Raw genomic sequence first — 26625 nt, forward strand, 5'->3', positions numbered from 1 at the left:
AGCTGCCAGAACGCAGGATCTGATTGCCAGGTGTGCTTGGTGGCCTTCCTTGGCAACAGATTGCAAGGAGTATGTTAGGGAGTGTGCGGTGTGCGCCCAGAGTAAGCCCTCCCGGCTGGCACCTGTAGGAAGGTTGCAGCCTTTGCCCACCCCGAGTGAGCCATGGACCCACTTGTCCATGGATTTTGTGGGGGAATTGCCCAGGTCTGAAGGCATGTCGGTCATTTGGGTGGTAGTCGATCGGTTTAGCAAAATGGCCCATTTTGTGCCCCTGAAAGGACTCCCCTCGGCTCAAGAACTGGCTGAATTGTTTATCATTCACATCTTCCGGCTGCATGGCATTCCGGAAGACATCGTGTCTGATAGGGGAGTCCAGTTTGTGTCTGGATTCTGGAGGGCATTTTGCCACCAAATGGGCATGAAATTGTCTTTCTCGTCAGGCTACCACCCACAGACCAATGGGCAGACAGAACGCATTAACCAATCCCTGGAGCAATTTCTGAGATGCTACGTTGCTGAGGCGCAGAGTGACTGGGTGAAATTTTTGCCCTTCGCGGAATTCGCTCAAAATAATTTAAAGAATTCCTCGTCTGGGTTTTCCCCATTTCAGATTGTAACAGGGAGGTCACCCAAATTTTCCCCTTTTCCAGTTGTCTCGTCTCCATTTCCAGCACTGGAAGATTGGCAGAGATCACTCAGGGACAATTGGGGAATTGTTAAGGGGAATTTACAGAAGGCGTTCCAGAGTCAGAAGGGTCAAGCAGATAAGAGACGGTCCGTGGAATGGAAGTTTCGGCCAGGGGATCTAGTCTGGGTGTCCACACGTCACTTGACCCTGAAGCAGCCATCTGCCAAACTGGGTCCCAGGTTTGTGGGCCCATTTTCCGTGACCAGGAAGATTAATAATGTTACTTATTCCATTGACCTTCCCACCAGCATGCGGGGGGTGAGGTCCTTCCACGTGTCCCTTCTTAAACCAGCAGTCCAGGTGGGTCCTACTCCTCCTCCTCCCGTGTTGGTGGATGCCCAACCCGAGTACGAAGTGGAGAAGATCATAGATTCACGTACTGTACAGAACTCGGTACAGTACCTCGTACATTGGAAGGGGTACGGGATTGAGGAGAGGCAATGGGTACCTAGGAACCGCATGCATGCGGACGAGTTAGTGAAGGAATTTCATGCTGTACATCCCGAGAAGCCTGGTGGGAGTTGTCCGGAGTCCACTCCTCGGGAGGGGGGTACTGTGAGGAAACGCGGAAAAGCCGCCGTCTCTCGAGGTGAGGCGGCTGTTTCCGCGTCCAGCATGGCGTCACAACGCGGAAAAAACGCCGCATGCCGCATGGGCAGTGCGGCGGAATCCGCATTGGTAACGGCGGAATCCACATCAGAGGCGACCCCCGCATTAGATACATTGCAAAACAGTACTGGTGTGGCTGGGACTGATAGTCCACCAAGATTCAGACTTACACGCGCGCGAGCACAGAGGCAGAGTTTAAATAGCAGTTAGAAGGGTGTCGGCTGACCAGCTGGGTCAGCTGACAAATTCCACTGCTCCCATTGGACCAGCAATTAGGGAGGTCCTGGAAAGGTCCTAGAGTATATATACTGCTGGTTGTTCACTTGCTCCTTGTCTGGCGTTGCGTTCACATATGTGGGAGCACCCAGATCCGTAGTTAGATCCGTTAGTGTGCCGGGACCAGCTGGAGCTGTAATCCTACACTAAGCTAGATTCTGTTGATAGCTAAAGTACTAGTTTGATTGTGATTATCTGTTATGACTTTTGCCTGCCTTGACTATCCTCCTGAACTCTGATCTTGCACCTCGATATTTCTGATACTCTGTTGCCGAACCCCGGCTCGTTCCTTGACTCTGCTTCTGCCTCCTGATTTTGTACCCCGATATTTCTGATACCCCGTTGCTGAACCCTGCCTGTACTTTGACTCTGCCTTTGCCTCCTGATCCTGTACTTTATCTGTCCGTGTGTGTACGACCTGGCTTGTCCGACCTCGAGAACCGACCTTACCGTTAGAGGCGGTTCCTCGCTCTGTTAGCGATCCTTCCTCCTGAGGGTCACTTTCAGATATCCCTTCCTACTGTCAGTCTGACTCCTCCCGTCTTGGAGAGCTCAGGTCTGCGGAAGGAATCTGTGCAGTACTCCTTACTGCATTGAGGCCTTGTCCTCTTAGTGTTACAGTTACACCAAACACTACACTCTACTCGGGTGATCAGAGGTTAGTTTGTATATCGGATTATCGGTGAGACTGCAGTTCACTTATAATCTGGTATATATCTGTATTTCCGGTGATACTGCAGATCACCGGTAATCAGATACTCTCTGCGCCCACCGATCGTTACATCCTGATTGATGAGGTGGAGAGACCTCAAACTAGCTATTCCTAAAAGGAAGAAATAGTTAATTGCAACCTAACTAGCCAAATCAACAATTTATACAAATAAGACAATACGGTAGTGCGTCTCTTCTTGAGTATATAGAGTTCTAGCATAGATCAGAATAATCAGGTAACAAGGGCAAAGCAGGAACGATTACATCGTTAGTTTACTATACACACAAATATACAATGGAGCTGTCTAATATATCTGGCAGCTGAAGTGATTCGTTGGATAGAATAAGAAATGAGGTAGAATGTCTGAAAGTTAAAAATATCGTGTTGCAGTCCAGTAAGCAGTTAAAGAGGAACTCCAGTAAACATTTTACTGTTGGCAGGTGATGTAGCTGCTGCAGGGTTTTTGGCATTTGGAAACAGCTGTAACAGCTATTTCCCACAGTGCAACACGGTTCACAGACAGGAAACTGCCAAAAGTTCGAACTTTTCTTGTGGGAGGGGTTTCACCACAATATCAGTCATACAGCGCCCCCTGATGGTCTGTTTGTGAAAAGGAATAGATTTATCATGTAAAAGGGGGTATCAGCTACTGATTGGGATAAAGTTAAATTTTTGGTCGGAGTTTCTCTTTAAAGAGAACCTGTACGGAGTAAAAATATTTAAAATAAACACATGAGGTAACTTCAAATGAACATTACATAGTTACCTCGCCACCAGTTCCTCTCAGAAGCTCACCATTTTCTTCTGACAATAATCCCTTCCAGTTCTGACAACATTTTGTCAGATCTGAAATATATCAGTTGCTGTCAGTAAAATATCAGTTGCTGTCAGTTATAGCTGAGAGGAAAACTGATGTACCAGGTAATGTCCATGTTTCCCTATGGCTCAAGTGGGCGATGTTACAGTTTAACTGTGTGCTGACCAGGAAGCTGTTATGGGTAATGGCCATTTTCAAAATGGACAACGGAAAATTCCCTTGATCACAGTGAACAAACAGGACGCAGGACAGGAGAAAGACACTAAGGAGTAGACTACATGGAAGGTAAGTATGACTTGTGTATGCTTATTTTGACTTTTAATGTTCACTCCAGGTTTTCTTTAAGTCGTTGTAGTGAATAATACAAAATGATGATCTGTGGGCGGTGTCCTGCCGGCCTGTCGGGATGGTATTTCGACAACATATGATAGACAATGGACCCAGAGATCTGTTGTGTCAGGTCTCTTAGGGCTTGAGCCCACTGACGCAGTTGCTTCGGCTTTGCAGTTACACATCATTGTTAGAGATGCTGAAAAGCGGACTGAAGCGGATACAACTGCGTTACTGGGCTCAGGCCCTTAAAGGACCACCATCACGAAGAAAGTAAGCAGTTAAAATCTGACAGAACCGACAGGTTTTGGACTAGTCTATCTCCTCATGGCGGATTCTCAGGATTTTCTTTGTTTTCAACAGCATTTCCTGAACAGCAGTTTAACTGCCAAAATAGTAAGATACCAGCCAGCCTCTCTACTCACTGGCACACTATTTTGTCAGTTAGACTTTGCAACTGCTGTTCAGGAAATGCTGAACGGTTTCAGTGCGTTTGCGTTTTTGTTCTGAGCATGCATTTTTCTTGTGTTTTGCATGCATTTTAATGCGTTTGCGGTTCACATATATAAATCGCATATGCGACAGAGAGCGGAAATACATCATCAAACTTTTTTTTTTTTTAAGCATAAAACAACGCACTAAAAATGCACTAAAATGCAATACCTTTGCTTAACCATTGACATTCATTATGTGCATTTTAGATGCGTTTTAGAAAAATATGCAGCACGTCCTACATTGCAGAACGCAAACATATGCGTTTTTCCATGCGGCCCATTGACTTGCGTTTTCCGCAAGTCAATGGGGGGTTTTCTGCTGCGTTTTTCGCAACGCTGTGGTTGCTGCCTAGTGTGTTCCTACCCTTAAAGGATACCCGAAGTGACATGTGACATGATGAGATAGACAGGTGTATGTACAGTGCCTAGCACACAAATAACTAGGCTGTGCTCCTTATTTTCTTTCTCTGCCTGAAAGAGTTAAATATCAGGTATGTAAGTAGCTGACTCAGTCCTGACTCAGACAGGAAGTGACTACAGTGTGACCCTCACTGATAAGAAATTCCCCTTTTTATCTCTTTCTTGCTCTCAGAAGCCATTTTCTGCTAGGAAAGTGTTTTATAGTTGGAATTTCTTATCAGTGAGGGTCACACTGTAGTCACTTCCTGTCTGAGTCAGGACTGAGTCAGCCACTTACATACCTGATATTTACCTCCTTCAGGCAGAGGGGAAAAAAAGGAACACAGCCTAGTTATTTGTGTGCTTGGCACTGTACATACACATGTCTATCTCAACATGTCACATGCCAGTTCGGGTATCCTTTAAACATTTATACCAAGCAGGTGTGCATTATCAGTATGGGGAATGCAAGTAAAAAGCATGAAATCACCCAGAATGAGTTGTGTTGGAGGAACTAATTAGTGGGGTGGATCCACACACCTACTCAGCTAATAGCATGTAATATACCCTCAAAATAACCGGGGTGCCGTCTCAACAAAAAGGGTGTCCCCATCCATAGACACAATCCAATAAAATAGACTGACACACCTAAACTGACAGGAAAAGCATGCAGAACAAAAATCTTGTACTTCCAGAATGTGAAATATCACATACAAACTATATACAGTATTCTGGCATGGATAAAGATTTGCAAGAGGGGAATACAAATCCCAGTGATTGTATAATAACTCCGGATATTGGGGATGTCACCCTGAAACATTAGATCTGTGCCTGTTCCTCATCTGCATCTTTCCGTGCTTGTTTCTTATCTATATTTATATAGTGTGTGTGTGTGTTGCTCAGTATGACTTCCCGTGTGTGTGTGTGTGTGTGTGTGTGTGTGTGTGTGGTGTGTGTGTGTGTGGTGTGTGTGTGTGTGTGTGTGTGTGTGTGTGTGTGTGTGTGTGTGTGTGTGTGTGTGTGTGTGTGTGTGGTGTGTGTGTGGTGTGTGTGTGTGTGTGTGTGTGTGTGTGTGTAGTGTGTGTTGCTCAGTATGACTTCCCGTGTGTGTGTGTAATGCTCAGTAAAACTTTGTGTGTCTGATGCTCATTATGCTATACTGTGTGTGTAATGCTCAATATAACTTCCTGTGTGTGTTTCTTATGCTCATTATGGCTTCCTATGTGTGTGTCAGTATGACTTCCTGTGTATGTGTAATGCTCAGTACAACTTCCTGTGTGTGAGGCTCATTATGGAGTGTTTGTAATGCTCAGTATGGGCTGGTGCACACCAAGAGCGCTTCTGAGCGTTTTTTAATACGCTTGCGCTTCAAAAAGTGCTTGGCTAATGTATTGGATGGAGCACACCAGAGCGATGTGTTTTTTTCCAAAACGCAAATGCGGATCCTGCAGCAATTTTGCTGATTTCTGAGGTGATTCAGCCAAAATGTTAAGTATAGGAAAGTGGAAAATCGCTCTGAAAAGCGCTAAAACAGAGCGACTTTCCAAGTGCTTTTGTTACAGAAGCTGTTCAGTTACAGCTCTACTGTAACAAAATATAAAAACCGCTACACCACAAAACGCTCCAAAAAACGCTAGGCATGCTTAGAAAATCGCTAGGCATATGCCTAGAATCGCACTTCACAAAGCGCTAAGTGTTTGCTTTTATGCTAGCGCTTTTTGTGTGCACTGGCCCTAAAACTTCCTGAGGCTGTTTATTTGGAGCTGTGAAGTGATCTCTGCAGTTCAGTGTTTTCTCCTCAGGCCTCCCCTCACGTCAGCCAATCAATATATTGATCAGCGGCGTCTCCAGGGTGATTATCGCTCCCTTTAATCCATGCAGGGGGAAGGGGGGACCACCTGTGCCGATAACCATCCCCCCTCCCGCATTATATCGTCTCAGGGCTGCCCCTCACCCCATACTGAAGAATGAGCGGTTCTCTGAGCCAAAGAGCTGACACTCTGTAATGTGACATCTGTGGAGGCTTCTCCTCGCCACAATTCCTGACAATCTGCTGTCATTTTACCATAAGGCTTGGGTCGCCCTGTACAAATCTGTACATTTGCGGTCCAGTCCTGCCCTGACCTGTCAGTGTTTCATCAGTTTTCTATCAGTTTTACCTGACAGGATTGGAACTGTACACCTTTTATGTGTGAACACACCCACAGAAAACTGACTGGACTGGAAATATACACCTTTTATGTGTGAACCAAGCCATATGGATGTGTTCACACTTAAAATGTGTACAATTCCAATCCTGCCAGGTAAAACTGATGCAAAACTGCCAGGACTGGACTGGAACATCTTTATGTGTGAACCATGCCTTAGGCAGGGAACACACTAGATGCGATTGTGCATGTTTTGCCGCAGATGGCTAAAGACACAGGATTCCACAGGTTATTGAGGTCAATAGCCTCGGTTGGGAAACGGTAACCGTTTGTGATTTTTCAATGCACTTTTAAATCACACAGCTTTCTGCTTTTTCCTGCGCGATGTGTGCGTTTGCTGATCGCGGCAAAACGTTCTCGGAGAGCTCGAATGCAAAAGCCGATGAAGACCCGGGAATCGCAGGCGAAAAGGGCCTAAGGCAGAGTACACACTAGATGCGATTGGGCGTGTTCTGCCATGGATGGCAAAATGTGCACGATTCCACAGGCTATTGAGTCAGTAGCCTTGCACAGGAAACACTCATCATGACCGTTTGTTCGCGTTTTGCTTTCGCGATCAATCATATACAGTATATGCTGCCAGAAATGTGGAAAATCGTGTAACGATCGCAGAAAAACGTTCGCAGAAAACGCAAATGTAAAAGCCCTCAGAGACCCTGGAATTTCAGGGGAAAACGGCCCTGCAAGTGTGTTTCCTGCTCAACTCTACCACAGAGTAACCGGGACCGGAACCGCAATGATCCTCACCTCAGCACTATTTGTGGATGATTCACAAAGGTTACTTATTTTTCACATTAACGGCCCGTTTCTACCGGCGTTTAGGATGCGAGGTGATCGCCGCATCGCCTCGCATCCCTCCGCAAGTACTTCCGGTTGTCTCCCGTACAAGCCGATGTGACGTCATGCGGCTTCCCGTCGGCGGCTATGGGGACTCGGATGCGTGCTGCGGACAACTGCAGCATGCTATCCATAATGTCCCCCGCGTTGCATCGCGCCGAATTGCGTAGGTAAATTCACGTCAATGGAAACTACTCCATTGGTGTGAATTAGTTGCAGTTTCCTCACGTTGCAATGCGGAGCGGTTTCCGTATAGCAGCGCGTCTAGTGGAAACGGGCCCTAACTATAAGGAGTGCTAATGCATGAGATAAACAAATAAGGAGAGATAATTCATGAGATAAATAGATAAGGAGAGATAAACCGTGAGTTATGTCAAATAAGGAAAGCTAAACCATGAGTTAAAGGGGAGCTTCATCCTAAACAAACATACTGTCATTAAGTTACATTGGTTATGTTAATTAAAATAGATAGGTAATATCATCTCTTACCCACCCTGTTTTAAAAGAAAAGGCAAATGTTTGGGATTTCATGGGGGCAGCCATCTTTTTCATGGGGCAGCCATCTTTTTGGTTAATAGGAGGTGACAGGGAGCATGAGACACAGTACCAATTGCCATGTGTCCTGATCACCCCTCCCAGCTGCTAGGCTTTAAATCTCAAATTCAAAACAAAAAAAAATGGGACCAAAAAAGCAGAAAGAGAACAATAACATCAGAAATCCCATCATGCTTTGCACAGCATCAGGGGCAGTTTTCTTCTGTGCAGCTAAAAATGAGGCTTGGGTAAGAAAACAAAATTCTAATGCTGTGAAACTGATAAAAAAACACCAAGCCTTTTCAGTGCTGCCGAGTAGATTTTTAGTCTGGAGGTTCACTTTAAGTTAGATAAGGAGAGGTAAAGCATGATTTAAGTCATTTAAAGGGAAGGTCCAAGCAAAATAAAAAAATGAGTTTCACTTACCTGGGGCTTCTACCAGCCCCATGCAGCCATCCTGTGCCCTCGTAGTCACTCACTGCTGCTCCAGTCCCCCGCTGGCAGCATGCCGACCTCGGAGGTCGGCAGGGTCGCATTGCGTACATTTTTATGCGTTCCCGCTAGTGCAGGAACATTAAGGCCTCTTGCACACTGCAAGTGATTCCGATTCCGATTCCGCTTTTTAATCAGTTTTTACATCCGATTCCGATTTGCAGTTTGCTCCCTGCACACTGCAAATCGGAATCTGAATCGGATGTAAAAACTGATTAAAAAGCGGAATCTGAATCGGAATCACTTGTAGTGTGCAAGAGGCCTAACACATACATTTTTACGCGTTAGTGGTGCCATGCGTAAATTTTTACGCAATGAACCACTAACGCTTAAAAATGTATGTGTTAATGTTCCTGGTAAGTGAAACTCATTTTTTTATTTTGCTTGGACCTTCCCTTTAAGGAGAGATAATTTGTGAGTTAATAAATAAGGTGAGATAATTTAACAGAAAAGCTTTGTGAATCAGACCCCCATTATGTTTTATTACCCCTTATTTTTGCTGCTCCTTATGTTGGCTTTTCAGATGTACAGTTCCATTCTTGTCAGGTAAAACTTATAGCAAACAAATGCAAAACTGACAGGACCGGAAATGTACAGATTTATGTGTGAACCAAGTCAGTAACTCCAGAATATTCTTTGTCTGTAGCCTGTGTCACTCCTGTAGGAAGGTGACAGTGATGCAGAGTGACAGGTCATTAGTGATGTTTTTGCACGATCGTTTCATCTGATGTAAGATGTGTAATCCTGAATGCTGGGACTAGTGGTTCTCCCTCCTGTATGCTTCCTATGTAATCTGTATGAATGATGATGATGACTCTGTGATGCTGGGATCTGTAGTGCACACACTCTGCCTTCATATTGGTGTTTTTGTTTCTTTGTCTTTCCAGAAACATTAATGGACTCAACGACGGCGACGGCAGAGCTGGGCTGGACGGTCCATCCGTCGTCAGGGGTGAGTGCGCTGCATGAGGGGGCGGGGCTATGCCATGTGTATGGGTGGAGCTATGCCGTTGTTACCCTTGGAACCAGTAAGATGTAAGGCAGTGTTTCCCTATGGAAGACGCCTGCATCTTTGTCAGTCACCCTAAGTGTTGACCGCGTTTTGAGATTGTACATTTGGCGATAGGGTTAGCGTATCCAATCATATCGTGTGTGGCTATTGTGTTAAAGGGGACCTGAACGCTTGCACAGGGCAGAAGGAAAACCTATAGAAATGCACCCTGTATTTATTTAGCCTATTTCCCCCTCATCTGTGACTAATCACCAGTGTAATTTGATCCATCAGCTGTGTCAGCTGGCTGCCTAGGCAGAACAGCTAGTTTGTAAACACAGGATGTTAACCTATTTTGGTTCCTGGACGTAGAAACTACGTCCAGGAACCATGCGCGCTACCGCGCGCTCCCGCGGCCGATCGCGCACGTGCACGCGCACTCCCGGCCGCGGATTCGGTAGCCACGGAATCAATGTATCGGGCTATGGTGCCCGATCACTGATTCCTCTCCCCCGCTGAAAAAGCGACAGCTTCTCTCGGAAGCTGTGCTTTTTCTGGCCGTTGCCTCCCCTCTGCGTCACTCTAAGCGTGTGTTACGCTTAGAGTGACGTCATGTAAACAAACTCATGGCCGCCATCTTGTGGCCAAAAAGTAAAACTACAACTAAAAGTAAAAAAAAATTAAAACAACACACAATTACATTATAAAACTATATTTTACATCCCACCCTCCCAAAAATACCCAAATAAAATGTTTAATATATAAAAAAAAAAATTACAATAAAAAACAAACAAACATGTAAATATTTACCTAAGGGTCTAAACTTTTTAAATATCAATGTAAAGATGAAATATTTCTATATTTTTTTTATTTTAAACTTGTAAATAGTGATAGATGCAAAACGGAAAAAAATGCACCTTTATTTCGAAATAAAATATTGTCGCCATACATTGTGATAGGGACATAATTTTAACGGTGTAATAACCAGGACATATGGGCAAATACAATACGTGAGTTTTAATTATGGAGGCATGTATTATTTTAAAACTATAATGGCTGAAAACTGAGAAATAATGAATTTTTTCAATTTTTTTCTTATTCTTCCTGTTAAAATGCATTTACAGTAAAGTGGCTCTTAGCAAAATGTACCCCCCAAAGAAAGCCTAATTGGTGGCGGAAAAAACAAGATATAGATCAGTTCATTGTGATAAGTAGTGATAAAGTTATAGGCTAATGAATGGGAGGTGAACATTTCTCAAGTGAAAACGATGGAATGCGAATGGGTTAAAGAGGAACTCCAGTGAAAATAATGTAATAAAAAAAGTGCTTCATCTCTACATTAATTACGTATAAATGATTTAGACAGTGTTTGCCCATTGTAAACCAACAAACAAAGGACATTTCTATCACACTTTTCTCCTGGCGGACTCAAAGCGCCAGAGCTGCCGCCACTGGGACGCGCTCTATAGGCAGTCGTAGTGTTAGGGAGACTTGCCCAAGGTCTCCTACTGAATAGGTGCTGGCGTACTGAACAGGCAGAGCCAAGATTCGAACCCTGGTCTCCTGTGTCAGAGGCAGAGCCCTTAACCAGTACACTATCCAGCCACTGTAACGTCTTTCCTCTCCCTGATTTACATTCTGACATTTATCACATGGTGACATTTTTACTGCTGGCAGGTGATGTCACTGGAAGTAGCTGCTGCTTGCTTTTGTGGCAGTTAGAAACAGCTGTTAATGACTATTTCCCACAATGCAACAAGGTTCACAGACAGAAAACTGCCAGGACCACGGTCCTCACAGTTTCCTGTGGGAGGGTTTTCACCACAATATCAGCCATACAGCGCCCCCTGATGACCTGTTTGTGAAGGAATAGATTTCTCATGGGAAAGGGGGTATCAGCTACTGACTGGGATGAAGTTCAATTCCTGGTCACAGTTTCTCTTTAACTGTATGTCTGCTTTCATGTAAGCAGGAAGTAGACACACTGAAGCTTTGTTGCAGGATTTGTATCACCTGTAACAGAGAAATGTTTTTCTTTAAAGGGCTCGAAAATCTTAAAATTTTAAATACATGCAAACATTTTCTTCCAGAGTAAAATGAGCCATCACCTACTTTTCTCCTATGTTGCTGTCACTTACAGTAAGTAGTCGAAATCTGGCATAACCGACAGATTTTGGACTAGCCCATCTTCTCATGGGGGGGTTCTCAGTGTTTTCTTTATTCTTAAAAGCACTTAGTGAATGGCAGTTGCTCCATCCAACTGCCAAAAAAGTGTGCAGTGAGCACAGAGGGTGGACAGCATCTTTGTATAAATCTTTTTCAGGTAATGTCTTTATAAAGAATAAAGGCCATGCTGAGAATCCCCTATGGAGAAATGGACTAGCCCAAAACCTGTCGGTAATGTCAGATTTCTACTACCTACTGTGAGTGACAGCAACATAGGAGAAAAGTAATCTATGGCTCATTTTACTCTGGAAGAAACATACTTCTTATTTGTATGTGTTTTAAATTCTAAGATTTTCATGACAGTTCCTCTTTAAGGACTTGTTCACAGAGGTCAGTTGCATTGCAGAATAATTGTGCATTACAACTCACTGCCCATACAATTCTTTGGGCCTGTTCACAGTACTGCGTTGTAATGGATCGCGTTATTCTAACTCGCTGCATGCAGGCTTTGTATTAAAGTCTATGCCCAGTCTCCATTGCAGTTTACAGTCATTATAACGTGTCCATTATGCGACTGACCACTGGGAGCCGAGCCTCAGGCTGGGTTGATATATGACATAGCGCGAAAGGCTGCGTTTTATGTCATGTTGTATGTTAATGTTGTGTGCATTTTTACTGTGTTTTTGGTGGGTTTGCGATGCGTTTTGCGTGCGTTTGCGGTTTGCCTATAGAAAACGCATATGTGTTTCGTATGCGTTTTCCATGCGTTTTTATGAAAAACGCATGCCATTGCGTTCCCATTGACTTTCATTGTGTGCGTTTTGGCAGCTTTCCTGCATAAAATGCAACAAAACCAGCGTTTTTAAAAACACTGGTTTGAAAAGGCATATGCGTTTTTATATGCATTTTTTCCTGCGGCCCATAGATTTCTATTAGCGGCAAAAACGCAGCGTTTTACGCAGTGCTAGCATTTCTGCTATGTGCGCACCCAGCCTCAAGGTTATTATGCTGTTGCTTATCTTTTAGAGCAGAGAGGAAGTTTTGAGTTCAGGTCCACTTTAACCACTAAAAATCACCATTTTGTCTTTACGTTGCGTGCTTTGCGACACAATCATCGCGCGCTGGGTGAATTGCACCGCGCCATTGCGCTTTTAGTTTCTGATTTTGCTGGATGGCCGTGATATGGCATGCCTCCACTATTTGGGCTTTTCCTCACTAAGAAAAACAATCGCAATTTCGATTGTACTGCGGTGCGATCGCATTTCCATGTAATTTCCTCTACCGTCGGGTGGGCGCCATGATTGCTGGTCATTTGCGATTTCTGACGGGTGGAAAAAAACCAATAAAAATATTTCGCATCGCTGAAAAATTGTATAGCGACGCTATCACTGTGCGATTTTCCTGATTTGTGTAGTAGGGGAATCTGACAGGAAATGCATCAAGAAATGATGGCGATTTGGAAAAATCTTGTTGCAAATGTAGCGCATTAATGAAAATATCCCCACATGGTATTTATTAGTTTGAAGGTGCCCGTTTTTCCTTCAGATTTGATCTTTTGACACACCTTTTATGAACGAATTATATAGAAAACTGTGCCGCTTGTGGTGCAAATCAATGTGATACAATTCTGTGGTCGATCAGAAAAAGAAAAATTATTGATCCGAAAGTTGGATTTTAAAGAGAATCTGTTACGTCAAAACGTCCCCTGGGGGGTACTCACCTCGGGTGGGGGAAGCCTCAGGATCCTAATGAGGCTTCCCACGCCGTCCTCCGTCCCTCAGGGGTCTTGCTGCAGCCCTCCGTACAGCGGCGACATAAATATTTACCTTCCCGGCTCCTGCGCAGGCGCTCTGGTGGCTGTCGGCTCCGAAGTAGGCGGAAATTCCCGATCGCCGTCGGGTCTGCTCTACTGCGCAGGCGCAAGTCTCCGGCGCCTGCGCAGTAGAGCGGACCCAACTGAGATTGGACATTTCCGTCTACTTCGGAGTCGAAAGCAGCCACAGCGCCCCCGCTGGAGCCTGCAAAGGTAAATATTGAATTGACAGTCGGGTCTGTCGCCGGCTGTTCGGAGGGCTGCAGCGAGACCCCCGTGGGACAGAGGACGGCGTGGGAAGCCTCATTAGGATCCCGAGGCTTCCCCCACCCGAGGTGAGTACCCCCCAGGGGATATTTTTGATGTTACAGTGTCTCTTTAAGGTCGATTCAGAATGTAAAACCTTCATAAATCGTTCCGTTAATGGGAACAATCAATAATTGCCTTCCGATTAGTTACGATCGTTCAAATTGCGTCATAAATCACATCTGATGAAAAAATGGCACCGTTAATGGGCACCTTAGGGCTGTGTTTACGCTCGTGAAGACCACGTGCAGCCAGCGGGAGCCGATGGTCTGCATGGTCTGGCTGCCTGCCCGGGATTATCGCAGACCGCACCGAAGTGGACTGACGAGCGTGAACAGTCCCTATTTATAAAATAGCAGCCGTTCGCTGTCCGTTTAGCGATGAGCAGAGAATGGACATTTTTTGTGGGAACAGATTCAAAGTTTACCGAGCACTTTGCAGTCCGATCGCAATCACATCACAAAGTGTCTGCGCTCGTATACTTTCTGTACAGGCGCAAACGCCCAATAGATGCAGCTGGATTGACGTTTATGATCGGGCAAACTCAGACCACAAGGAGGGAGCGTATCTGCATGATACATATTATATACCAGGGCCCATACACATTTCACTATTTCTACTGAATGGGTGAATTTTTCACACCTTGTCAATAAAATGTCTTTTAAAGGACAACTGTAGTGAGAGGTATACAGAGCCTGCCATATTTATTTTCTTTTAAGCAATACCAGTTGCCCAGCTGCCCTGCTGATCTATTTGGCTGCAGTAGTGTCTGAATCACACCAGAAACAAGCATGCAGCTAATCTTGTCAGATCTGACAATAATGTCAGGAACACCTGACCTGCTGCATGCTTGTTCAGGGTCTATGGCTAAAAGTATTAGAGGCAGAGGATCAGCAGGACTGCCAGGCAACTGGTATTGTTTAAAAGGAAATAAATATGGCAGCCTCCATATGCCCAGGGCCAGCCCGCTCATGAGGCGGGGTGAAACATTTGCCTCAGGCGGCAGATCTGGGGGGGCGGCACCCGCCTGTCCATGGATGCTGGGGGCCGCCCGCCGATCTGGAGGGGTAGCTGGCAGAAAGGGGGTATTGGGCCTAGCGGCAGGGAGGGGGGTCGGACTCCCCCCTTCCTCGCCTGGGCCCCCCGATCTGCGCTCCTCCTCCAGCGTTAAGTACCAGCGTGCATATGATTAAGAGGCAACGGGCGGGGGAATCACTCACCTCTTCCGCGTTCCATCGTGCGCTCCACTGACGTCACTTCCTGCAACACCGCCCACTGTATTGTAAGTGGATGGCATTGCAGGAAGTGACGTCAGTGGAGCGCACGATGGAACGCGGAAGAGGTGAGTGATTCCCCCGCCGGTTGCCTCTTAATCATATGCACGCTGGTACTTAACGCTGGAGGAGGAGCGCAGATCGGGGGGCCCAGGCGAGGAAGGGGGGAGTCCGACCCCCCTCCCCACCGCTAGGCCCAATACCCCCTTTCTGCCAGCTACCCCTCCAGCTCGGTGCCCCCCCCCCCCCCCCCCCCTACGGCTGGGGGGGCGGCGATTTTTTTCTAATTTTGCCTCAGGCGGCAAAAAGTCTAGGGCCGGCCCTGCATATGCCTCTCACTTCAGCTGTCCTTTGAGGCTGGGTGCACACATAACAGAGTGTGAAAGGTCGCGTTTTCTGTCGTGTGTTTTTTTTGTGTGCATTTTTAGTTTGTTTGCGTTTTTTCCCGCATATGCGGTTTTCTAGCATTTTGCGTGCGTTTTTACGCGTTTGCGGTGCGCATATACAAAACGCATATGCATTTTCAATGCATTTTTACATTGGGTTTTATTCAAATCACTAGGAAGACAACAGAAAGCGGAAATACATCACAAAACAATTTTTAAAAAAAAATGCATATAAAAAACGCATACAAAACGCTATCATATATTGCGTTCCCATTGACTTTCATTATGTGCGTTTTTGATGCGTTTTTTGAAGGTCATGCAACAAAACCAGCATTTTTAAAAACACATGCATACAAAACGCATAAGCGTTTTTTATATGCATTTTTTCATGCGGCCCATAGACTTCCATTAGCGGCAAAAATGCAGTGTTTTACGCAACGTTAGCGCTTCTGCTAAGTGTGCACCTAGCCTAAGTCAGCACGAAAGAAAATACATAAAATTATTTTGATAGTACTTTTTCACCTACTTTTTGGTGTTTTTTCAGCTGCTAAGTCCTGAAAAGTTATTTAAAAATGAAGATGAAAAATGATCTCCTAGGAGAAAAATAAATAAATAAAAATTAAATTGCAAATGGGCCCTGTGTGTGTTTTTTTCGCTAACGATTGGATACGCGAAGCGAAGTATGTTAAGTGTGACATGGCCTCCCGTATGTACGTGCGAGATCGTGCGTGTGACACATCTCACGGTCACGTGACTGAAACACCTGCGCAGGGCGGTCACACCGCTCAGAGAAACATGCAGTAACCGGACGCTGTTATCCTCTCCGGTGAGAAATGAAGACGTATCTTTGAATTTCACACGCGGGGCCTGACGAGCCGGTTTCCCCGCAGACCCCCTCTGTGCGTTGGACGCCCGCCAGCGCCTCCTCTTCACACAATCGCTGAAACTTAGTTGGCATAAGAAAAGAATGTGACAAGAAAAGAGAGATTAAACCCCGTCAGACAAAACAGCCCTCCCCCGCCCGCGCTCCGCCATGACAGCGGCGTCCCGCATTGGCCGGCCCGGCTTTGATCAATGGAGAGCGCTTGTAAGGAATGATTGGCGCTGAATAGCGGAGGTTATGGGGCAATCTCCTATTCTCTGCTCCTTTCAGTCAGGGCCCCCCCTCTCCTCCGTGTCGGCCATGTTGTTCTGTCTCTGCGTATTTCACCCTCTCGCTCTGCTAATGAGGCCCGTTGTCCACGCCGCGCTCGTCTTGGGCCCTCGGCATGTTAATTAGAGGGGAAGGAGAAAGGCAGAGTCCTAATTAAGCTCTGGATGAGGATGGGGGCCGTGCGTGAAAGGAGACGGCCAGCCTTTGAGTGGCACATTTTCAGGGATTAGCGGCGCTGCAATGCGTTTCCCTGTCACTCTCCAACAATGAGAAGCCCCCCTCCTTCCGTACACCATCGTTTTAGGGGGGTTTCCATGGAGACAGCAGCAGGAAGCCCCCCAGATACAGCCGGCCGGCAGAAGATGAGGCTGCATTGTTCTCATCCTGTGCAGGCAGTACGGCGCTGTACAGTGACACCACAAAAATATATATATGTGACCGGTTGCCATAGGTTACCACAGTCCTAGCTGTTCCTTGTCATTGGAATGTGAGTCATGCAACTGGTTGCCATAGGTTACCACAGTCCTAGCTGTTATCTCTGGCATTAAAATGTGAGTCATGTGACTGGTTTCCATAGGTTACCACAGTCCTAGCTGTTCCCATCATTTAAATGTGAGTAATGTGACAGGTTGCCATAGGTTACTGCAGTCCTAGTTGTTCCTGTCATTAAAATGTGAGTTGTGAAAAATTGCCATAGGTAACCACAGTTATAGCTGTTCCCTGTCATTGGAATGGGAGTCATGTAACCGGTTGCCATAGGTAACCACAATCCTAGTTGATCCCTATCATTGAAATAGGAGTCATGTAACTGATTGCCATAGGTAACCACAGTTCTAGTTTTTCCTGTCATTAAAACGTGAGTCATGTGATTGGTTTCCATAGGTTACCACAGGCCTAGCTCTTTTTCCTGTCATTGGATTGTGAGTTATGTGACTGGTTGCCAAAGGTAACCACCGTCCAAGTTGTTCGGTGTCATTGGAATGTTAATCATGTAACCGGTTGCCATAGGTAACGACAGTCCCAGCTTTTCTCTGTCATTAAATTTGTCATGTGATTAGTTGTCATAGGTTACCACAGTCCTAGTTGTTCACTGTCATTGGAATGTAAGTCATGTAACTGGTTGCCATAGGTTACTGCAGTCCTAGCTGTTCCTTGTCGTTGGAATGTGAGTCGTGTAACCCATTGCCATAGATTACCACAGTCCTAGTTGTTTTCCCTGTCATTGGATTGTGAGTTATGTGACTGGTTGCCAAAGGTAGCCACTGTTCTAGCTATTCAATGTCATTGGAATATGAGTTGTAACCGGTTGCCATAGGTAACGACAGTCCTAGCTTTTCGCTGTCGTTAGAATGTGAGTCATGTTCCTGGTTGTTATAGGTAACAACAGTCCTACCTTTTTCCACCATTGGATTGTGAGTCATGTAAATGCTTGCCATAGGTAACCACAGTCCTAGTTGTTCCCTGGCATTAAAATGTGAGTCATATGATTGGTTGCCATAGGTTACCACAGTCCGTAGCTGTTCCCCGTTATTTAAATGAGTCATGACTGGTTGCCATAGGTAACCACCATCCTAGCTGTGCGATGTCATTGGAATGTGAGTCATGTAACCAGTTGCCATAGGCAACGACAGTACTAGTTTTTCACTGTCATTGGAACATGGGTCATGTGACTGGTTTCCATAGGTTACTGCAGTTCTAGCTGATCCCATCATTGGAGTATGAGTCATGTGACCGGTTGCCATAGATTAACACAGTCCTAGTTGTTCATGGTCATTGGAATGTGAGTTATGTTACCGGTTGCCATAGGTTACCACAGTCCTAGCTGTTCCCTGTCATTTGAATGTGAATTATGTGGTCGGTTGAAATAGGTTACCAAAGTCCTAGATGTTTCCTGCCAATGGAATGTGAGTTATGTTTCCGGTTGCCATAGGTTACCACAGTCCTAGCTGTCCCCTGTCATTGGAATGTCAGTCATGTGATCAGTTGCCATAGGTTACCATAGTCTTAGCTGTTGCGTCATTGGAATGTGAGTCATGTGACTGGTTGTCCTGGGTTACCACAGTTCTAGCTGTTCACAGTCATTGGAATGTGAGTCATTTGACTAGTTGCCATAGGTTACCACAGTCCTAGCTATTCCTGTCATTGAAATCTGAGTCATGAGACTGGTTGCCATAGGTAACCAAAGTCCTAGCTTTTCCCTGTCATTGGAATGTGATTCATGTGACCGGTTGCCATAGGTTACCACAGTCCAAGCTGTTCCTATCATTGGAATGTATATACACACACACACACGGTACACACACATATACACATACAGACACACACACACATTGGAGAGACACGTAGGGCTGTTATCTGTTATATGAGGACAATTTCTGGGCCAGCAACCAACATTCCCTCATTCTCGCCTCGCCAAGACGTCTGCACTCAGCACTCCCTGCCCCATGGGGGCTCATCCCGCTGCATGTTACACATTATAGAATCTCCATTTCCTCCACTCACTTTTACCTCGAATCTCCTGACTGATTGCACAGCACAATTCATTGTTCTACATATGAGCTCTAGTGATCTGCAGGCTCGGGGAGGGGATCAATGCTCCGCAGGATGTTGGAGAGGTGTGAGAGGAGCAGTTCTGTGCAGGGAGAGGTGTGGGGGAGGAGCAGTTCTGTGCAGGGAGAGGTGTGGGGGAGGAGCAGTGCTGTGCGGGGGAGAGGTGTGGGGGAGGAGCAGTTCTGTGCAGGGAGAGGTGTGGGGGAGGAGCAGTGCTGTGCGGGGGAGAGGTGTGGGGGAGGAGCAGTTCTGTGCAGGGAGAGGTGTGGGGGAGGAGCAGTGCTGTGCGGGGGAGAGGTGTGGGGGAGGAGCAGTTCTGTGCAGGGAGAGGTGTGGGGGAGGAGCAGTGCTGTGCGGGGGAGAGGTGTGGGGGAGGAGCAGTTCTGTGTGGGGGAGGAGCAGTGCACTGCAGGGAGATGTGTGTTGGAAGAGCAGTGCTTTGCTGGGAAAGTCATTTGAGAGTAGCAGTGCTCTGAGGGCCTGTACACACTGCTGCACTTTTAAAATCACATGTATTTTATAATCGAAAGGTCTTTTGTAAAAAGACCTGTACGCACTGATGCGATTTTTCTATTTTCATGAAGGCTTTGCGATTTACAAATCGAATGTGATTTTAAAAATGCAGTGTAAGCGCAGCAGTGTGTACAGACCTTGAGGGAGAGGCGTGTTGAGGAACAGTACTCTGCAGCGACAGTAATTTGACAGATCGGATTACTGACATCCCAACACTGTACTCTGCTTTTTCCTGTTAACCAACACTCTGATACATGTGCCATCCTAAACGAGCCCCCAGCCTCCCAACGCTCTGCTACATGTGTCATCCCGGACAAGCCCCCAGCTTCTGCTCCTCTAGCTGTTGCTGAGGTCACTTATACACTATTATTTATCCTTCGATCTCCAAATACTTTATTTGGGATTCTATTATTATTATGCTTAGATTTTTGTCCACTAGTGGTCCCAAACGATCATTTCTGATCATTTCTGATACGAATAATCGATCGTTTTGCGTATTGTATTGTTAGTGGCCACCATAATGCTTCCTCACCTGATATAACTCTGAAAGCTTTGCTTTGTGTTTGGTTTGTGGTACAGTTCTTGCTGTGCAGTGTATTAGTCACATGTTCTTTTTTCTTCTGGCGCAGTGGGAGGAGGTCAGCGGGTACGATGAGAACATGAACACCATCCGAACTTACCAGGTCTGCAACGTCTTTGAAGCAAGTCAGAATAATTGGCTACGGACAAAGTACATCCGGCGGCGGGGAGCCCACCGGATACATGTGGAGATGAAGTTCTCTGTCAGGGACTGCAGCAGTATTCCCAGTGTCCCCGGATCCTGCAAGGAAACCTTTAACCTCTATTATTACGAATCGGATTATGACTCTGCCACAAAGACCTTCCCCAGCTGGATGGAGAATCCTTGGTCCAAGGTGGACACCATAGCGGCTGACGAGAGCTTCTCCCAGGTGGACCTGGGTGGCCGCGTCATGAAAATCAACACGGAGGTCCGCAGCTTTGGGCCAGTTTCTAAAAATGGGTTTTATTTGGCCTTCCAGGATTACGGAGGATGCATGTCACTCATCGCTGTGAGAGTTTTTTACAGGAAATGCCCCCGGATCATCCAGAACGGCGCCGTCTTTCAGGAGACGCTATCAGGGGCGGAGAGCACCTCCCTAGTGGCTGCTCGAGGGATATGTATAACCAACGCTGAGGAGGTGGATGTGCCAATCAAACTCTACTGCAATGGGGATGGGGAGTGGCTAGTGCCTATTGGACGCTGCATGTGTAAGGCGGGATATGAGTCTGTGGAGAACGGGACAGTCTGCAGAGGTAAGAGGACATGTTGTGTATTAATGCTGTGCACTGATGCCTTACTGTCATTGTCTCATCATACCTTTCCTTTACATATATGTGTACATTGTTTTATATGCCCAGTGTTGGTACTCCCAAAGATTGGTGTGGTGTATGTATATATATATCTATAGTATATAGTATATATGACCGGTTTTGCTTCTCTCGTTGATTAGAGTAGGCACACTGTACAGAGGACACTTTGTGTGCTGTGTGGTCTCCACATAAACTTGTGCATTGCTATATGCTGTATATGGCCCGTGTTAGTACTCCCCATAGATTAGAGGTCACACTGTACATAGGAGGCTGGTGTGGTGTGTGGCCTCTATGTATATCTGTACATTGCTATATATGACGAGTGTTGGTACTCCCAGTGATTAGAGTAGGTCGTACTATACAGGGGAGGCTTGGTGTGGTGTGTGGCCTCTATGTATATCTGTACATTGCTATATATGACGAGTGTTGGTACTCCCAGTGATTAGAGTAGGTCGTACTATACAGGGGAGGCTTGGTGTGGTGTGTGGCCTCTATGTATATCTGTACATTGCTATATATGACGAGTGTTGGTACTCCCAGTGATTAGAGTAGGTCGTACTATACAGGGGAGGCTTGGTGTGGTGTGTGGCCTCTATGTATATCTGTACATTGCTATATATGACGAGTGTTGGTACTCCCAGTGATTAGAGTAGGTCGTACTATACAGGGGAGGCTTGGTGTGGTGTGTGGCCTCTATGTATATCTGTACATTGCTATATATGACGAGTGTTGGTACTCCCAGTGATTAGAGTAGGTCGTACTATACAGGGGAGGCTTGGTGTGGTGTGTGGCCTCTATGTATATCTGTACATTGCTATATATGACGAGTGTTGGTACTCCCAGTGATTAGACACTGTAAGGCCGGGTGCACACATAGCAGATACGCTAGAGTTGCGTAAAACGCTGCGTTGTATGCAGCAGTGTTAGTCAATGGGACGCAGAAAAAAAACGCGAAGACCTGCGATTTACAGTATGTGTTCCGAAAATGCTGGTTTTGTTGCATATTATGCAGGAACTGGGCCAAAACGCACATAATGAAAGTCAATGGAAACGCAATAGTATGCGTTTTCCATGCGTTTTTATATGCGTTTCCCCCCCCCCCCCCCCCCCCCCCCCCAAAAAAAAATATTTTTTGCTGCATTTTCACTTCCTGTTGTCTTTCAAGTGATTTGCGTTAATGGAAATATAAAAAGGCGTGGAAAGTGCATACAAAACGCATATGAGTTTTGTATATGCAAACCGCAAACCCATACAAAACGCATGAAAAACTCATCGCAAACACACCCATAATGCAGTAAAACTGCTAAATAAAAGCACAAAACATTAACATAAAACATACGGTAACATAAAATGCAGCCTTTCAAGATGCTATGTCATACGTGAACCCAGCCTAAAGAGGAGGTTTAATCACTTTACATTTCAGCACGTGAACTCATGCCCATTTCAATGGGAATGATTGCTACAGTAGCAAATTTTTGTTTGACGAGTTTTCTTTTGAATATTGCCCATTTCCTTTTAAGATCTGTCCTCTAGTGATCATATCTGTCCTCTAGTGATCAGATAACGGTCCGCCACTTGCCCAACTAGTAATGCAACAAGGCACATGTGGTGTAATTTTAATCGAGACAAGACAAGGAATACATTTTGTAGTGTTTTATAGCAGAGGCATAAGTTACATAGAAATGAGGAAAGATGGAACATGAAAAAGGAGTATTTTCTGCATTTATGCCTAGATTCCTCTGTAAAATGGCTATAAAATGGAATATATTTAGTAACGAACGCAGCCCAAAGAAACCCTTGGCTGTCCAGCAAAAAATATATATCACTTGTATATCATCATAAGTAATGAAAAAGTTATTGCTGTATTGAAGTCAACCTGAAGTGAGAGGGATATGGGGGCTTCCATATTTATTTCTTTTTAATCAACACAGGTTGCCTGGCAGTCCTGCTGATCCTCTGCCTCTAATACTTTCAGCCATAGCCCCTGAACAAGCATGCAGCAAATCAGGTGTTTCTCACATTTTTGTCAGATCTGACAAGATTAGCTGCATGCTTGTTTCTGGTGTGATTCAGACACTACTGCAGCCAAATAAATCAGCAGGGCTGCCAGGCAACTGGTATTGTTTAGAAAGAGATAAATAGGGCGGCCTCCATATCACTCTCACTTCAGGTGTCCTTTAATAGCGACACAGCTGAGTGACAGAAAGGTCAGGCAGGGGTGAAATCCCCAGAACCCAAAGTGGTTAATCGGGAAATATCTGGGGGTCCCGTCCGATGTACATCATTATAAAGTCCAGCCCTAAATGAAGCTGATCTGCTCCTCATAGGCAGCTGTTGTTTTCCTGATTAGAGAATTGATTGATGTATAAGTCAGAATAATTAGGATTAGGAGACGTATTTCTTGCCGTGTCGGGAACAGGGAGGTCGCTGGGATCCAGAAAGATTTGATTTGTTTGTTTTTAGCTGTGCACAACAGAAATGTGCCTTCTCAAAACAGCATTTATTTGAGATGATTCAGGTTGGAGTGAGCATATGATGGCTCCCACAATGCATCACTGCTGAATATGCAAATCGTCCCTTTGTTGTTGTCCCTGTAAGCTAAACACACCTCCAGAACTGCTGGAAAGCAATGACGTGTCTTACCATGCATACAGACTGTACGTCTGCGTTATACATGTTGCAGGGCTGGAATGTGAGGGCCGGTATGTCTGGGTCCATCTTCTTGTCTATATTATACATGTTGCAGGGCTGGAATGTGAGGGCCGGTATGTCTGCTTTCATCTTCCTTATACATGTTGCAGGGCTGGAATGTGAGGGCCGGTATGTCTGGGTCCATCTTCTTGTCTATATTATACATGTTGCAGGGCTGGAATGTGAGGGCCGGTATGTCTGGGTCCATCTTCTTGTCTATATTATACATGTTGCAGGGCTGGAATGTGAGGGCCGGTATGTCTGCTTTCATCTTCCTTATACATGTTGCAGGGCTGGAATGTGAGGGCCGGTATGTCTGGGTCCATCTTCTTGTCTATATTATACATGTTGCATGGCTGGAATGTGAGGGCCGGTATGTCTGCTTTCATCTTCTTTATACATGTTGCAGGGCTGGAATATGAGGGCCGGTATGTCTGCTTTCATCTTCCTTATACATGTTGCATGGCTGGAATGTGAGGGCCGGTATGTCTGCTTTCATCTTCCTTATACATGTTGCAGGGCTGGAATGTGAGGGCCGGTATGTCTGCTTTCATCTTCCTTATACATGTTGCAGGGCTGGAATGTGAGGGCCGTTATGTCTGCTTTCATCTTCATTATACATGTTGCAGGGCTGGAATGTGAGGGCCGTTATGTCTGCTTTCATCTTCGTTATACATGTTGCAGGGCTTGAATGTGATGGCTGGAATATCTGCTTTCATCTTCCTATCTTTATTATACATGTTGCAGGGCTGGAATGTGAGGGCCGGTATGTCTGCTTTGATCTTCCTTATACATGTTGCAGGGCTGGAATGTGAGGGCCTGTATGTCTGCGCCCATCTTCCTGTCTGTATTATACATGTTACGGGGCTGGAATGTCTGCTTTCATCTTTCTATTATATTACCGTATATCCCATATATTATACATGTTGCAGGCCTGGAATGTGAGGGTCGGTATGTCTGCTTTCATCTTCGTTATACATGTTGCAGGGCTGGAATGTGAGGGCTGGTATATCTGCTTTCATCTTCGTTATACATGTTGCAGGGCTTGAATGTGAGGGCCGGTATGTCTGCGTCCATCTTCCTGTCTGTATTATACATGTTGCAGGGCTGGAATGTGAGGGCTGGTATATCTGCTTTCATCTTCCTGTCTGTGTTATACATGTTACGGGGCTGGAATGTCTGCTTTCATCTTCCTATTATATTATATCCTATATATTATACATGTTGCAGGTCTGGAATGTGAGGGGCGGTATGTCTGCTTTCATCTTCCTGTCCATGTTATACATGTTTCAGGGCTTGAATCTGAGGCCCAATATGTCTGTGTCCATCTTCTTGCCTGTGTTATACATGTTACAGGGCTGAATTGTGAGGTCCAGTATGTCTGTAGCCACCTTCCTGTCTGTATTATACATGTTGCAGGGCTGGGATGTGAGGTCTCATATGTCTGCATCCATCTTCCTGTTTGTGTTTATACATGTTACAGGGCCTGAATGTAGAGTTACCTCTATCATTGCCTGAGAAATGAGCACACACATGATGGAACTAGATGCAGAGTGCAGGCCCTGGGGCTGTACAGAGGTGTTGCTAGGCAACAGCTGTGTTATACATCTGTATTCTAATAACACTTTGTGCTAGCGGTCTGTTTATTTCATGGTTTGAGCGGTGCGGTTTCCCTGGAGAAATGAGACTGATTCATATGCCTGTGTTCCCTTTAAAGGTAGAACCAGAGATTGCCTGAGCTCGACTGTTCAGGTTCAGTAGCATGATGTGTTTCCTTGCCTGCTGACTGGTGTAGCTGGAGGAGGGACCCATTTAATGGAGGGAACCTCAGTGCTGGTGAATCTCTCAAGTACACAATCACTGCAGTCGCTTCTGGAAGCTAAGATCCTCCTTTTTCGCAACTGACTAGAATTTGTAACCTGGTTGTTTTTATTTCTGTTAGCGTTCCAGCTTGCTGTGAGCGCGTTTTGAGTGTTGAAGGTTAATGATTGTATGTATACTGTATTGGCCACTCCCCTCAGCTCCTGTCTTCTCTTGCCATTACCTGTCCATTGCTGATCACGTTTGGTGCCATGTACAGGGTATGTGATACACAGGGACATCAGGAGAGCATAGACTGCACTGTCTGAGGTTTCCATCCATGTGTTCCAATCTGGCGCAGAATTGCAATACGTGGTTGCATGCATTTGTTGTGCAACGCAGTGTGATTCCATTTTTTATAATCGCATCATGGAGAATTGCGTAGCAACAGATCGCTAAAGTTGGGGGGAGGCCTTGCAATCCGTGCATGGTCCGAATTTTGCAGGAATGCTGGTGTCCTCTGTGACCCTTCGGTGAACGCTGTTCCTCTGTAACTCTCCAGTGTTTGCTGTGATCCTCTGGTGTCTTCTGTGACCCTCCAATGACCTTTGTGACTCTCCGGTGTCCTCTATAACCCTCCGGTGTCCTCTGTGACCCTCCAGTGTCCTCTGTGACACTCTGGTGTCCTCTGTGACCCTTCAGTGTCCTCTGTGACCCTCAAGTGTCCTCTGTGACTCTCCAGTGTCCTCTGTGACTTTCTGGTGTCCTCTGTGACCCTCCAGTGTCCTCTGTGACCCTCCAGTGTCCTCTGTAACTCTATCCAATGTCCTCTGTGACTCTCCAGTGTCCTCTTTGACCCTCCGGTGTCCTCTGTGACTCCCTGGTTTCCTCTGTGACCCTCCAGTTTCATCTGTGACTCTCCAGTGTCCTCTGTGACACTCCAGTGTCCTCTGTGACTCACAAGTGTCCTCTGTGACTCCCTGGTTTCCTCTGTGACCCTTCAGTTTCATCTGTGACTCTCCAGTGTCCTCTTTGACCCTCCTGTATCCTCTGTGACTCCCTGGTGTCCTCTGTGACCCTCCAGTTTCATCTGTGACTCTCCAGTGTCCTCTGTGACACTCCAGTGTCCTCTGTGACTCTCCAGTTTCCTCTGTGACACTCCAGTGTTCCTTGTAACCTTACATTGTGTGCAGTCATTATCTATACAGTTTGGACT

The 26625-nt window shown here is 45.8% G+C and overlaps 1 protein-coding gene across 7 annotated transcripts in view; it reads left to right on the forward strand.

Annotated features, from left to right (window-relative positions):
• The window catches only part of EPHB2 (EPH receptor B2), a 165267-nt gene that overhangs the window by 43763 nt on the left and 94879 nt on the right, over positions 1–26625 (forward strand). For 5 of the 7 annotated variants that reach the window (XM_068241562.1, XM_068241564.1, XM_068241563.1 and 2 more), the window contains exons 2-3: positions 9283–9347; positions 20177–20861. In XM_068241562.1, the coding sequence (XP_068097663.1) occupies positions 9283–9347; positions 20177–20861 (750 nt within the window). Of the gene's footprint in view, positions 1–9282; positions 9348–17040; positions 17097–20176; positions 20862–26625 lie in introns of those variants that run through there. The other 2 variants (XM_068241568.1, XM_068241567.1) reach the window with 2 other exon arrangements.

The sequence above is a fragment of the Hyperolius riggenbachi genome, chromosome 6 (genome assembly GCF_040937935.1).
Source record: "Hyperolius riggenbachi isolate aHypRig1 chromosome 6, aHypRig1.pri, whole genome shotgun sequence".
NCBI classification, from domain to species: domain Eukaryota; kingdom Metazoa; phylum Chordata; class Amphibia; order Anura; family Hyperoliidae; genus Hyperolius; species Hyperolius riggenbachi.